This window comes from Cynara cardunculus (assembly GCF_001531365.2).
Source record: "Cynara cardunculus var. scolymus isolate 2C chromosome LG 1, CcrdV1, whole genome shotgun sequence".
NCBI lineage: Eukaryota > Viridiplantae > Streptophyta > Magnoliopsida > Asterales > Asteraceae > Cynara > Cynara cardunculus.
In genome coordinates, this window is record NC_037528.1 from 21295496 (window position 1) to 21311760 (window position 16265).

Below are 16265 nucleotides of genomic sequence, written 5' to 3' on the forward strand. Positions count from 1 at the left end.
TCTTTCAGGATTTGCAGACGAAGAGGATTATTGGTAGAGAACGGGAGTCGGATGGCCTATACATATTTGAACCACCCAAACCATATTCCTTGGCAAGTTCCAGTTCATCATCTCCTTTTGAAGTTCATTGTCGACTAGGTCATCCTTCCTYACAGAGTCTCAAGAAGTTGTGTCCTGAATTTTCCCATTTACAGTATTTACAATGCGAGTCATGTCAGTTTGCCAACATCAACGTGTTCACTTAAGTCCTAGAGTCAATAAGCGGGCTGCGTCCCCATTTCAATTAGTACATTCTGATGTCTGGGGCCCATGTCCTGTAACGTCTAAGTCTGGTTTTAAGTATTTTGTTACGTTTGTAGATGATTATTCTCGAACTACTTGGTTATACTTCATGAAAAACCGTTCAGAAGTGTTCAATCATTTACGTTCCTTTCATTCTGAAATCCAAAATAAGAACCTTGGTCCACTGAAATATTTCTTGGGTATTGAGGTATCTTGGAATCACAAAGAAATTTGCCTATCTCAACGAAAATACTGCCTTGACATACTACATGATTCTGGCATGATCGACACGAAACCATGTGAAGCTTCTATGGTTCCGAATGTAAAGCTGAAGTCTGATGATGGGGATCCTCTTAAGAACCCAGAGAAGTACAGGAGAATTGTGGGACGGCTGAATTATCTGACAATCACGCGTCCCGATATTGCCTTTCCGGTAAGTATATTGAGTCAATTTATGTCGTCTCCAAGAACTACACATTGGGATGCAGTCTGCCATATTTTGAAATATCTGAAGGGAGCTCCTGGTTATGGCATCAAGTACCAAAACCATGGTCATTATGTCATAGAAGATTGGATTTAATCAATCTAAACCGATGAATTTATGGTGTGACAACGAGGAAGCTATCCATATTGCAAGCAATCCTGTATTTCACGAGAGAACTAAGCATATTGAAATAGATTGTCATTTCACTCTGGAAAAGCTTGAAGATGGATCTATTTCAACCTCTCATGTCAGAACTAGCAATCAATTAGCCGACGTCTTCACCAAAGCATTACCAGGGAACCGAATCACATCTTTTTGTAACAAGCTGGGCATGATCAATATATATGCTCCAGCTTGAGGGGTAGTGTTAATTAAGTAACCTGTTTATGGTAATGTGTCCAAGCCCGATGGGATTTAGGGTTAGGGTTTCCCGTGTAATTATGTCTATATATAGTGTCTTTCCTCTTGTAAATTTGAATATATTCTGATTAATCATATAATAGATAATTCTCTCTAATATCTCGATCCTAGTTCTCTCTGATTATCCAAAGCCCTGACTATCGCATAAAATTCTTTGTCACAAGTCGAGTAACACCGCTTTGCTTCATTTAGTTTTTCGCTGAAATAAGCAATCGGGCTACCCAACTGAGATAGAACAGCTCCAATTCCCACTCCAGAAACATCACTCGACCTCAGACTTCTTTAAAACACGGTAGTGCCAAAACCGGGGTCGATGACAACTGATTCTTGAGCTCTTCAAACGCGGACTGCACTTGCGGGTTCCAAACGAACTGTTTTAATTTCGTTATTTCAGTCATGGGGGCCACAAGGGTGTTGAAATTCTTCACAAATCGCCGATAGAAAGAAGCTAAACCATGGAAGCTTCGAACCTGTTGAACTGGCCAATCCCGAATAGCTTGAACCTTTCTTTCGTCAACCTGAATACCCTGTTCCGAAACTAAATATCCAAGAAAGGTTACTTGATTAGTGAATAAGTTCCCATAGAGCTTTTCCTGATCCAACACCTCGAACAACTGTTGAAGGTGGAAGTAGTGATCCTGTTCGATTCTGCTGAGCACAAGGATGTCATCGAAATAAACAACAACAAACCTGCCCAGAAAAGGTTTTAATACTTGGTTCATCAAGCGCATGAAAGTGTTGGGTGCGTTGGACAATCCGAAAGGCATAACGAGCCATTCATATAAACCCTCTTTGGTTTTGAAAGCTGTCTTCCACTATCGCCTTCATATATTCTGATCTGATGATGACCGCTCCGTAGATCGATCTTAGAAAACACGGTACCACCATGGAGCTCATCTAACAGGTCATTTAATCGGGGAATTGGAAAACGGTACTTGATAGTATCTTATTGATTGACCTACTATCCATACACATTCTCCATTCGCCGTTCTTTTTGGGCACGAGTATCGTGGGAACAGCACACGGGCTGAGTGACTAGCATATGAGCCCCTTTTGTAACAGCCCATCAACTTGTTTTCTCATCTCGGCTGTTTCTTGTGGGTTAGATCGATAAGCTGGTTTGTTAGGTAATATCAACCCGGGAACTAAGTCGATCTTATGTTGAATGGTACGTAGGGGAGGCAAACCGGAAGGAATCTCAGCAGGGAATACATGTTTATAGGTTTGTAACAAAGACTGGATACAAGGGTGAAGGGTGGTTGGGAGGTTAGGCAAACCCTCATCAAGACCCATAAGAATAAAGTCCTTGAAAGAATAATACGCGTGTTGTTCAGCCTTCAACAGAGTACTTAGGGGCTTAGGGGAAGTGGTGACTGGTGACATTGAAGTGAGTATGATTCTTCGATCTTTGTGAGTGAATGAATAGGTATTTTGATAGCCGTCATGTATCACCCGACGATCAAACAACCACGGGCAGCCAAGTAGAACGTGGCAAGCATCCATAGGAATAACATCACACCAAATCTGGTCTTCATAAGTTCTGCCAATACTAAAAGACAAAAGAGTTCGGTGAGATACACGTATTCCCTTACCTTGATTTAGCCATTGAATCACATAAGGAAACAGATGGGATTCGGTGCACAGGTTCAATTTGGAGACCATGGTTTGTGAAGCCACATTGGTACAACTACCACCATCGATAATCATCGTGCAGACCTTTTGGGCGACGGTACAACGGGTATGAAAGATAGCTTCTCGCTGGAGGTTTTCTGTTCGATCAGGGCTATTACTGAGTGTTCTCCGTACAACAAGACAAGCTCTTCATCAAGGCCGACAACTTCTTCTACAGCAGAGTCTGCACTTACCACCATTTCCAACGACGGGTCAACCGCAAAAGAGTTGTCTCCCTTCTCATACTCGGCTAAAGTAACTAACTTCTTGTTTAGACATTCAGAAGCGATGTGTCCCAGCCCCTGACATCAGAAACACCGTCGTGGGGATCTGGTAGGGGCAATTTGGTTTTCAGATACGGTGGAAGGTTTGTTGGTTGGTGTTGTTTTGGGCTGCATTGGGGTTTTGAAAGAAGTTCAACCAGTTTCGAATTTCCCTTTGTTTCGTTGTTGAATGTCGATCTTGTGAGCCAGGAGGATCAATTCATCTAGAGTCGAGTACGGGTATAGCTCCAGCACATTAGCAACACAGGGTTCTAGTCCACCCAAATATCGAACCAAAGTCTGTGGATCATCTTCGGGCAGATCACACTTCATAAGCAAATACTCGAAATCGCGAGAATATTCCTCTGCGGTTCGTTGATTCTGTTTAAGATGATGAAGTTGAGAAAAACTTGCCTGGATATAGTACGAGGGCAGAAACTTTTGCTTCATTAAACGCATCATTTTGGACCAATCCTTCACATTTGACTTACCTATATGTTCACGTTTAGTACACGTGTTGGCCCACTAGGTTGATGTATATTTCCTCATTTTCATAGCCACGATTTTAAGCTTGTTCTCCTCAGTTGTTGCTTTGTAATCGAAAACACACTCTACCGTTCTCAACCATTCCACAAATTCGTAGGGATCAATCTTTCCATCATACTCAGGAATTTCAGCCTTAATGTCGTTGGAGTGCCATGTTCCAGTTCCTTTAAGATGGGTTCCTGAATCACCGGTTTCAATGTCATCTTCATCTCGTCGATTAACAGAAAGTTCACGGATCTGCTCTTGCATGGTTTTTATCTGATCAGCCATCGCCTTCTTCTCAGACTCAAGGCTCTCAATAGCTTTCTTCAAATCACTAGAGCTTCGGGTATCCATGGCTCTGATACCAAATGATGGCCAGTAACGTATCGACTGGATCCAAAATAACCCGAAATCAAAACGTAATAGCCGCGTCCTTTAGAGATACAGAAAAACCACCACCCAAAGGTTTTGCCGGGCAGTTCCGACTCGGAATTCTCGATACAGTCACACCACGAAATCCCAAATGAGCTTCCAAGATCACCTCCTAATCCTGCCAAAGACTAGAATAGCAATGGAAATAATCTCTAAGGAAAAGAGATAAACTTTGTAGAAATCAGAACTGCCTTTCTCATTCCTTCATCTGGCAATACATACGAGAGAAAGGGATACAACTACCCATGTAGCCACACTTTTGGGGAAAATAAAATAACTGCCTTGAAAGAGTCAAATAAATAAATAAATAAAAAGGAAGAAATAAATTGACTGAAATGGAGCTCACGTGGGGGAAAAAGTAAGATAAAATGAACTGCAATCAAGTAATGGGATTTGATTGAATTAAATTAACCCACCCATGACCCACTTGGCTCGGTTCTTGAAGCGGGTCTGGTTCGTCAAACGGTTCATCAGGAGGGCTCTGCTTATCACTAGGTCATCCCAATTTTTTGTACTTAAAGAAATTATTCCCTGAATTAATGAAGGATTCTAGTTCTCTTAAACGCGAAACATGTGAAATCTCAAAACATGTTCGACATTCCTACCCACCAGTTCCTTATAAAGCCTCTCATCCATTTCACCTTATTCACAATGATGTTTGGGGACCTTCTCGAATAAAATATAACCGGGTCATGGTGGTTCGTCACATTTATCGATGACCACACCCGCGTAAGTAGGTTATTTTTAATGAACGAAAAATCTATAGTTGGGACTATCTTTCAAAAGTTCCACAAAATGATTCAAACCCAATTTTCCTCAAAAATCCAAATTCTAAAAACCGATAATGCTAAAGAATATTTCCAGTCCGAACTTGAAACATACCTTTCCTAAAAAGGGATTGTCCACATCAGTTCCTATGTAAACACACCCCAACAAAATGGCGTGGCTAAAAGAAAAAATCAGCACCTCTTAGAAGTTACCCGCTCTCTCCTATTAGCCAACCATGTTCCTAAGCACTACTGGTGAGGCTGTTATGATGTCCGCATATTTGATCAATCACATGGCCCTCTCGAATCCTCACCTTCCAAACAACACACCGAACACTCTTATCCACCTATCTTCATCTCAAACTCATATCCCATATTCCTCAAAGTGTTTGGGTGTATTGCCTTTGTCCAAAATACACAGCCAAACCGAAGCAAACTTGATCCGCGAGCATTTAAGTGTATATTTCTTGGGTATTCTCCTAACCAAAAAGGGTACAAGTGCTACTCTCCATCCACAAACAAAGTACACAACACCATGGATGTTACCTTCTTCGAAGAACAACCACTTTATCCCAAAACCGATATTTCGAGGGAGAGTATGGAAGAATACCGGTTCCTGGCATACTCGGACACCACAAATCAGCCCTCAGTTGTCACAAATCAGCCTCAACAAATAAGTCCTCGCCTGTCACAAATCAGCCCTCTCCTGTCTCAAGTCAGTCCTCATCAATCTCAAATTCACCAGTCTCAAACCTGCCCTATGTAGAAAAAAGCAGCCTATTGATACTGAAAACAAAATTCCAAAAGATTACGTTGTGTATACAAGGTCACAGACACCTACTGTTGAGCCGATGCACTATCAAATTACTTCTCCAGGGTCACAGCCGGCAAATGATCATACACGTAGTAATCCTTATCGTATAATATTGAAAATTATGATGACCTGGAAATTCCAATAGCTCTCAGGAAAGGGAGTTGTACGATGCACCCGATAGGCAACTTCATGTCATATGAGAAATTATCACCCAGGTATAGAGCTTTCACTACCAACTTGGATGAGATAAAAAAATCCCAGAAACATACAAGAAGTTGTTTATCAGACGAAATGGAATGAAGCAGCAAACGAGGAGGTCAAAGCCCTGAAAACTAATGGCCCATGGGAATATACGGAACTACCAAAGGGAAAGAAGACAGTTGGGTGTAAATGGGTATTCTCCGTAAAATACAATGTCGATGGAAGCATTAGCAGATACAAGGCCAGGCTGGTGGCCAAGGGTTTCACTTAATCATACGGAATTGACTACTCCGAAACCTTTGCACCGGTCGCCAAACTTAACTCCATATGTTATTGTCTATAGCCGCTAACCTGAACTGGCCTCTACACCAGTTGGACATCAAGAATGTTTTTTTAAATGGAAAACTAGAGAAAGAAGTCTATATGGATGTGCCCCGAACCTGGCAAAATTCAAGGGAAGGTGTGCAAATTGTTAAAATCATTATATGGTCTAAAGAGACATGGCTTCATCCAAAGGAAAACTAGAGGAACAAGTTTATATGGATGTGCCCCCACGTGCTTATGAAAGCACCCGTAGATAGAAGCCGTTTGCCGACCGATGGACTCATCCGCGCTAATTTAGTGTCAGCCGTTGGTGAAAACACCTGCATGGAGCCAAGCCCTTCTCACCTATCTGCTTTGGGGAGAGTTTGATCCGCAGGCTCACTCAGGTACTAAAGAGACATGGCTTCATTCAAAGGCAAACTGACCACATAATGTTTACAAACACTCCTCAGACGGTCGAATTGTTGTGATGATTTGTGGACGACATCATCATTACCAGAGATTTTTTTCAAGAGATGGTCCGTCTAAAAACAGTTCTTGGAACAGAGTTCGAAGTCAAAGATCTGGGACAGTTAAAATACTTCCTAGGAATGGAGATCGCCAGATCAAAGAAAAGAATTGTTGTATCACAGAGGAAATATACTCTTGATCTTCTCTCGAAACCGGACTTTTGGGATGCAAGCCAACAAGTATTCTGATGGAACCCACGAGCAAGTCACCTGAACCAAAAAAAGATGCAGCGCTAGTGGATAAAGGGAGATATCAACGGCTGGTTAGAAAATGAATATATCTCGCCCATACAAGCCGGATATTAAATATGCAGTCGGAATGGTCAGCAGGTTCATGAATACTCCAACTAAGCAAAACATGGATGCAGTCTTCCAGATCCTCCACTATCTCAAGAAAAATCCAGAACACGAACTCTTCTTAAAAAAAATAGGGAGAGACCTTCAAATCTTCACTGATGCTGACAGGGGCGGAACCCCATGGGGGCCTTTGGGGCCATGGCCCACCCGCTTTTATACTTAAATACTATAACTAAGGTTTTAAAAACATATACAATAAGTAGCTCAATTGGCAATCATGTACAACCTCCATCCTGGAGGTTGCTGTTTCAAATCCCCTCCCAAGCACTTTTTTGCACTTTATATAAATTATTAATATTTAATTATATGTATTAGTTTTTATATAATATATTAATTATATGTAAATATAAGTTTTTAAAGTAAATTACACCGGTATTACTATTTCTCGGTTAATACTTTGAATTAAGTTTTTAGAGTAAATAATATAATATATTAATTATATGTAAATAATGTTTAAGTTGGTATTACTATTTTCCTGTTAATACTTTGAATGTTTCGAGTTTTAATATTACATTATCAATCTTTTTCTAAAATTTAATAGTCTAAAAACAAATCATTTGGATTTACAAATTTTTACAATATTATAACATCTTCAACATATTCTTCAAAAAATTTCCAAAATGGATTATTAAAACTCTATTAAAACCAGAGCTCGAGCTCCCCGCCCCAGCCAATCATTGGCAGGAAAGTCGTTTCGATCCAATCCATTCTTGAGGTCAAATAAAGACAAAAAAGGATATGTCAGTGACCTATAAACCATTAATATCAAATATTCTTATCGATGTGAATATGATAAAAAAAATTGATTCTCTCTCATTGTAATCAATTTTTGTTTACACTATCATGTTTTCTCCCATTTGGAGAATTTTGGAGAGTCTGTTGGAGCAAAAATATGCCTAAAATCTCCATTTTCTCAATTTTGGAAAATCTATTGAAGATGCTCTTATATTTCGGCCCCCGGACTACAACAGTTGTGTTCCGCCCCTGGATGCTGAGTGGGGAGGTTTAAGAAGGATGGAAGATCCACAACAAGTTATTGTACTTTTGGGGAAATTTGGTAACCTGGAGAAGTAAGAACAACAAGTGGTTTCCAGGAACAGCACTGAGGTTGAATTAAGGTCCATGTGCCATGCGATTTGCGAAGGAATTGGGATTAAAAGGATTCTCAAGGAACTAAGGCTTCTCAATAGAGAACCAAAAAAGCTCCTATGCGACAAGAAGACAGCCATAGAAATTGCAAAAAATCCAGTGCATCACGATAGAATGTAACATGTGAAGATAGATCGACACTTATCAGAGAGAAGATAGAAACAAGAGCCCTTGAGATCTCCTTCGTACCACATGAACTTCAAGTAGTAGATGTCCTTACTAAAGCTTTACCCGGGGGCAAGTTCGAAAAAATGATATACAAGTTGGATATGATCAACCTCCATACCCAACTTGCGGGGGAGTGAAGAATTTCTGGAGTTGTCAATAATTACATCAAAGATCTCGAGGATCCTGTCAATTAATGGTGTCATCCCTGATTTCCAGCATTCTATTTTTAGAGATTTTCTCTATCCTTTCTTTTGTATAAATAGCCTTGCTTTGTGTTTTATAATTAACAAGAAAATATATGAAAAGCCTTTTAGGCTCAACTCTGTTTGGTTTATAGAAAACCATCTTTCGAACCCCAAAAATGACCATCATTTTGCTTATGAGAACCAAAGCGATCCAAACCCGAAGCCTTACCTACTTATTTATACTAAACCCATTGCTTTAAACCATCATGTTCCTCACCCCACTTATTTATACTAAACCCAAGCCTTACCTACTTGTACCATATACGCGTAAATACTCGCAATAACCTAGGGTATAACAATACCCGCCCCCAAACATCCACTTTGTCCTCAAGGTAGAAAGAAGAACAAATATTGCTTCTGCCACTTTACATGATCCCTCCTATAACCTCCAACTGAAAATAAACTTTTCAAATAAGTTGTCAAAATATGTTGCTTTAAAGTTTAAACCATCTTTCAAACCCCAAAAATGACCATCATTTTGCTTATGAGAACCAAACCGATCCAATTCCACTTCCTCCCACTCGGCCAGCCTTTCTTTGGTAAATAAGCAAAACAATACGATTAACAGAATTTGAATCACAAGCACAAAGTCCAAAGTATTCAAGAACCCCTTGGAAGAAAAAGTTGTGTTGGGTGGTTCCAAATTTGAATGGATACTTCCTCTTTACATCAAAGTGAAGAGCGGAAATTCACCGTCAAAAGTACAAATGTTGCTAGACCATATGAATCAAAGACTATAACAGATCCTTGTTTCTTCCTACCCTTTCCCCCCAAGTTTCCCCTGCTTCCCAGACGATGCTTACTTTCCTTACTCATATGAGGAAAACTATCGTCACCTCTTGATTCCTTACCCACCCGAAGTTGTTCTTCGTATGGACTTTCATAAAGACAATATTTTTGAACCCATAAGGAGAGAAATGATGTATAGATCCCATAATAAAATAGGAGGTTGCAAAGGGGTTGCAACAATTTCTTTAAGAACTTTACAAGTAGCTTCAATAGTTGTCATAGCCACTAGCATTTGACTTTCACTGTGAGATTGAGTCCTATGTTTCACATGGTTTGAAACATAACCAATCATAGGTTCATGTTGGACTTCAATTTTGTCCACTCGTCTAAGAGGAAAGAAAATCCAAGCAGGGCGTGTGAATGTCAGGATAAGTAGAACTACATAATGTGCTACATTACCTCTTCTCATAGACATTTTTGTTCTAGTTGCACCTTAAGAAGTGCAAATGCATCCCATTCCTCCGAGGCAAATAGTCTTACGCTACTATAAGCAACTCCACCAATTGAACATCAAAAGCTTCTAAAGCCTATAATGATGGTACATCTAAGAGTCAAAGAAGTCCTTGTGTGGCACTCTAATTAACAGTGGGGTGATAATTATGGACGTTTCTTGCATAAGTCCCTGAAACGCGGAGGCCTCCATCAATATGTTCCTCCATGGTTGTTAGAGGATGAAGTAGAAGAGCAAGACCAATGGCTGCAATTTCATATTGAGCAACTACCTCAATACATACACCAACTCCATCAGCAGCAACAGGCCACCTAGGAGTGCTTGGCATTAGCTGAAGAAACGTTTCATAACAACGAGAAAAAACCCAGATTCCCCAATAAGCTGCAATGAATTTGTTCTCACCAGATATACTAATTGCAACCTGTGATGCTGAATAATGTCCGGCCTAAAATCGCAAATAAATCACTCAAGGCTGTCGGAGCATGGCAACAGCCGCAGCTCCCTCAATTCAGGCTTCTCTAAATCATTCCCCTTGTTTCTCTGCCGTGAGTCGGTTCCCATCTTCTTCTCTCCCATAACCTTCTCTCTATTTGTGTAGAAGAGATGTGTAGAACGTAGCTTCTGAATTGTCGTTGTCATTTTAGTACTCGGACCAACTGATAAATGTTAAGTGGTGGTGGTCTCGTTGTTGTTTTTCCACCCGAAGGAGCCATATGTTGGTGGGGTTGCGGCACGAGTAAGGGAGGTAATATCAGAGACAACAGCATTGGGGGTGGTAGCAACTTCAGCAGCAATAGATAGGGTGGTAGCAGCGGCAGCAATTTCCAATAATCATGGCTAAACCAAACTCTTTGTAACGACATAGACGTTAAATTAGACATGGGTTCGTTCAATCAATTTAATTCTATAATGGGTTTGGGCCAATTTCCAGTGACTTCGTTGGGCTTGGGAATTACTAGAGTGTGCTTAGGCGACTTCTGAATCCTTCCATTCTTGGACTGGATCTTCATGGCGGACAAGACATTCGTCCCTTTGGACGATGGAGGACATACGGGCGATGACAACGGCTGAGGATTTAGCGATGGTTGAGGGTTTAGCGGTAGCGATAAAGGTCGCTGTACTGGTGGTGGTTCTCCAACATCCATGTTTTTCGTCGATGCTGGTGCGATTTCAAGAGCGTAATGTTCCATTGAGGAAGAGAGAGACAACGGGGGTGGAGGTATTGTTTTCCCCGAATCCAGATTTGACCGTATGTAGATGGATCTAAACGTTCATCATCAGGCTTGCCGAACAAGACCCTCTTCTTTGTAACTTCTCTTTTTCTTTCTTCTCTCTTCTCCCTCTTTACACTGCAAAAAAACTGAACCCTCTCATCATCTTCTTCTATTTCAAATGTGGGGGTCCTCTTCTTTAGTGGTTCTTCATATATTCTGATTAGCTTGTTCATCACCTTGTTCAAGGTCTCCATATCCTTCCTCAAGGATTTGAAATCTTCCTTCAATGATTTCACACCCTTATGGACATAACTGATAATGCTACCATCCAACTCCGTACACATGAAACAATTGTCCTCGACATCTCCAGGTTCGATCTCCCTCTAATAATAGCAGAATTAGTGGGTAAAATTGAAATCAACCATTCACAACCAATTGATTACAGAAGTTGTTTTCTGCCTTTCGAGAGGCCATAAGCTCTCCTAAAAACTCATGTCCAAGTTGACACAAAACAGAATACCACTTTATGCTCCTCAACCCACTTATTTATACTAAACCCCAAGCCTTACCTACTTGTACCATTTACGCATTAAGCATTTGTACTCGCAACAATCTAGGGTATAACAAAATACAATGGGCGACCACACAACCCCGAACAATAGGATAAAAGAAGCACTCAAATGAATTTTCATGAATGAAGTGTACTTTAACCCGCTTTAATATTTATTTTTCCGTATCTTCTAGAGAGACTATTCCCAAACCCATTCAAAGCTTAGTGCACCTCATTAATCACCCTATCAATGTATCATTTCAAGGCAAACCAACTAGACGAGCCCCATCGTATCCACCGGGCTATTGATCGAGGCCAGGAAAATTTGAGAGTTGACAATTGACATAAATTAATATGAAATTAGAAAGCAACTTCAAAAGCCAGCCTAACAGATACAGTGCATCAATATAAAGAAGTTGCAATAATAACGTAAGGAAAACTTGGATAGCAAAAAGTATTGGCAATCAAACCGTTTTACATAAATGACGATTACTATTGCCGAAACCAAGATGCATTATTGTGAACTACGGTAATGTGGGCTCATATTTATTTTGCCAATAATTAATTCAAAAGCTACTATTTTCTGTAAGATTATAATACGAAACTTGTCTGTCTCCGAAAATAATTACCCTTCAATTGACTTACTATACAAGTACCACAAAAAATTAACAATAATAATCCTTTGCTTGCCTCCATAGTGACACCAAAAAAAGAGCAATAAACATGAGATTTATACAAGCACTAAAGACTAACATTAGAATATTAAAAATAAAAAAACCAACAGACAAGATTAACTTGGATGGCATTAGTAAGGCAACGGATGGAAACAAATACCACAACATGTGAAAGCTGAACAATGTCACCAGCTGACTCGACACGTGGAAGCTTTTCAAAATTTTCAGCAAAAACATTAACGGAGATCCCAGGGCTTGGATGTGATTCATCAACAATCTTTAGTGTCCAAACACAATCTACAGATGATCAATAAATAAACCAAAAAACTAATAATGGATCAATCTACAAGTATAAGGACCAAAACTTGGAAAGAAGAATGATTACAGCAGGCGCAAAAGAATAGCCAGAAGAATGAGAAGCTGTTATACTACAGTGTACACAATTAATACAGCTTGGTACAGCCGTTCTGTTTAGGAAGTTGTCTGAGCATATAACTTTGTACGTTATATGTGCAGCTGCATCTCCCACTTTCTACAAATAGATATAACTTAATTTTAAACAAAGAAGCAGCAGCCACTTATGAAACACATTGCTGACAGGAGTTGGGAACGTGGGGCATTTTACACATGGGCGGATTTACCCTTGACGGGTAGGGGGCTGAGGGGCCATATTGCCACCAACCTTTCACCTCTAGAAGATATGCATCAAAGCTATACTTTAGTTTTAGGGCTTTTCTTTATTTTTTACATTTCTTAAATATGAGTGTTATTTATGTTTATTGTTTGTTTGTTTTTTCGGTTTATAATAAACTGTCACGGTTTGCTAACTAGAAAATTTTGTTTCTTAAGTTAGGGTTTGTTGAAAATCAATTTATTTTTGTTAATTGGTAACTGTTGGTTTTCAATATGCATCTTATTGAGCAATATGCCTGATTGTTTTCTCTGGTGCCTAATTGCTAGTTGTTCTAAATTTTGTAGTCCTTGCAAGACATATACTCCTAAACTTCAAACTAAAAGTATCAAACAAACTTCTAAGGCAACACTTAGCTTGAAGTTTGCACTTATATACTCATAAACTTCCACTAAAATTCCTCAACATGAACACGAGAACAATTCATACACCTAATAGAAAGGAGAAAAAGTTGTTGGCTTCCTTTGTGTCAAAATGACCGGACCCAATATATTTGATCCATGACTTGTTAAACAGTTGTTACACGGTTGTTCTAGACAGATGAGTGGCCAGATTTTAAATTGTGCCCCCTATCACCAAAATTTCTGGATCAGCATCTGATTTTACCAGGCCAAATTATTAAATGCACATCATTTATCCAGAAGATAAAATTAATTCATCAATTTGATGACCATTCCAGAGATAATCCCACATGGCCACAACCCTGAAGGGTAATATTGTTTTTCTCAAAAGAGAGCACGGAATGGAATTTACATTCTAGACTACACCTCACGGAATGAAGAAATCTGTGATCAGTGAAATCCAAAGGAGTTTAAAGATTCCAACCAATATAAAACGAACCAAACAAAGAAATGGAATTTCGTCAAAGGAATTGGCCATTCCAATTCCTTCGAATACTATGAACCAAACAGCACTTCAATTGAAACAATTAGAAGAGAAAGCACAAAGATTTAAATTCGTCACGTTTTGAGAAATTTAAAAAAAAAAAAACACTAGCTCAGAAATAACCTTATAGAACTTCTCATCATTCTACTACCAACCACTAGGGTGGCAGCTGTAAGTCCGGCCTTTTTTTCATCATTGCCAGTTAAAAAGATATGGGAGTTTCAACCAAACCAAAATTAACAAGGTCTGCAACTCGAAAACTAATGGCGCTTTTGGAAAATGCAACCTCGTTTCCCAATATATTTTGAAGAAAATTAGAACGAAAAGTGAAAGAAAATATCGTCACGATTTGAAACAAAAAGATATCAAGAAGAAAACATTTGACACAAATAATGCAAACGCACCAGTGCCTTTGCTTTTCTTGGGCAGACCGGTCTCGATGACAACACCAATGAGGTTAACTTTTTGATTGATTGAAGCCATGGCATCTACAATGCGAAGAAACTTATAATCGTCATACTCATCTCTCTCTAGAATCGGCATTAGCTCTAGTTGCGGCTGTATCTGTTGTAACCCTAGTTTCTCTTCTCTTTCCCGTAGTTGGCTGTGGAGGCACAGCGCTACCAAGGTGTTATAAAAAGAAAATTCCCAACGGCTACTTATGTTTTGACCTAATTTTTTGAAACCAACAAGTTTTTTTTTTATTTCAAAACATGTTAAATAATTTATTAATTTTAAACTTTATTATATATATTTTTATTACATATAAAACTGGTTAATATGGTAGAATAATAAAAAATGTCTAAAAAAACTAATAGACTTTCATATTTTGAATGATTAAGTTTTTAATCAAATTAAAACAAGTTAAATTATAAAAATTGGCGACGAATTTTAATTAATTATGTATTTAGTTAAATTTTATCGTTAATCCGTCAGTAATTTAATCAAAATATTTTCTAATTTTTTGAAAAAATTATCAACGGAATATATTTTATTTTTAATTAAAATAAATTTCATCGGTAATATTTTTTAAATTTATTTTTATTTTTTTAATTTGAAAAATTACATACGAAATATATTTTATTTTTAATTAAAATAAAATTCATCAATAATCATTTTTAAATGTAGGTGTTTTTTGATATATTTGTTCCATTTTATAGATGTAAGTAGTAATGGTCAAAAATCGGTCTCAATTCGTGTCGAAGCCGGTCTCGGTTGAAAATCTCAAGCCCGGTTAACCTGTCCTATAACCGGTTACGTGTAGCTGATCTCAGTCACTACCCAAAAAATAATAATTTTTTTAAACTTTTATAATGATAGATTTTTTGAATACGTTATAAAATTTGTAATTTTGTCACTTAAATACATTTTTAAAATGTGTTTTATTATAATTAAAATTACATTCAAATATTCAATTATTTGAAAATAAACTTATTCATCATTGGTATCCCATGTCGGATTGATTTGAAGAGTTCCAGTCTCTTGAATTCTTTTAATAGTCTTTTGGTCATCAATGTCGAGTTCCTCATAATTGTCATATTGTACGTAAGTGACGTCGGTATCGGTAATTGGCGGCGTGCTTAGTCCCATGGCGATTTCATTTTTTTTTTTTCAAATTTTCTTCAACCGTTTCAATCTCCACCTCTAACGATGTCGTGTGTTGGATTCTATCAACGTTATCACAGTAATCCTTCAAGATGCAACACTCCATGGACTTCGGGCTTAGTCTTGTCCAACGTATCGAAATAATCCTACCACTAAGAGAAAAGGCGGACTCCGAAGCTAATATTAACTTGGATTGTTAATATATCACGTGATATGCATGCCAAAACCAGGAAATGAGGTTGCTTTTGTTTCCAAAAATCTAATAGATCAAAATTTTCAAAATTTTCGACATCATTTGCGGAACTTGCAGCCATAAAGTCAGTATGCACATACATATATAGTTGAAAATCCCAGATTGTTTAATCAATCTTCATGAATGATCAAAAACACCAAAATGGCAAATTAAGAATCTTGAAAATAGAAGAAATTTAGAGAGAATCTAAATCTTCATTATTGATCTTCAAAGTGAATTACACCAACAATGATTAGACAATGAAAGTATCTTCACAAAAAGATTCTCCTAAACTCACACTAAGATTACAAAAGCAAAACCTATTTATCAGACAAATACAATACAAAATTACAAAGGAAAAACAAGATTGAATACAACACCTGAGCACAAAAACTCAAACCCAACACTAGTTCACCCAAATCGTTATCAAATCTACTTTTTTTAGTTGATTCATTTAAAACATCCTTAATTAAATTAGTCATCAACTCTTCCTGACCTTGGCGATGACCACTAAAAGAACTAGAACCTGCAAATCCATGACTTGAAGAGCTTTGTTATTG

The 16265-nt window shown here is 38.3% G+C and overlaps 1 protein-coding gene and 1 non-coding gene across 5 annotated transcripts in view; both read right to left on the reverse strand.

Moving 5' to 3' along the window:
* Positions 1-14459, reverse strand: part of LOC112516104 (protection of telomeres protein 1b) — a 40773-nt gene extending 26314 nt beyond the window's left edge. For 2 of the 4 annotated variants that reach the window (XM_025123109.1, XM_025123134.1), the window contains exons 1-2: positions 14273-14459; positions 12453-12589 (exon numbers count right to left, since the gene is read on the reverse strand). In XM_025123109.1, coding sequence (XP_024978877.1) covers positions 12453-12589; positions 14273-14411 — 276 coding nt within the window. In that variant the 5' untranslated portion in view covers positions 14412-14459. Of the gene's footprint in view, positions 1-12452; positions 12620-14272 lie in introns of all 4 variants that reach the window. The other 2 variants (XM_025123117.1, XM_025123125.1) reach the window with 2 other exon arrangements.
* Positions 13976-14069, reverse strand: LOC112503556. Its single transcript, XR_003068019.1, has one exon. It is a non-coding gene; the product is annotated as a small nucleolar RNA snoR113 (small nucleolar RNA).
* Positions 14460-16265: the final 1806 nt, after the last annotated feature.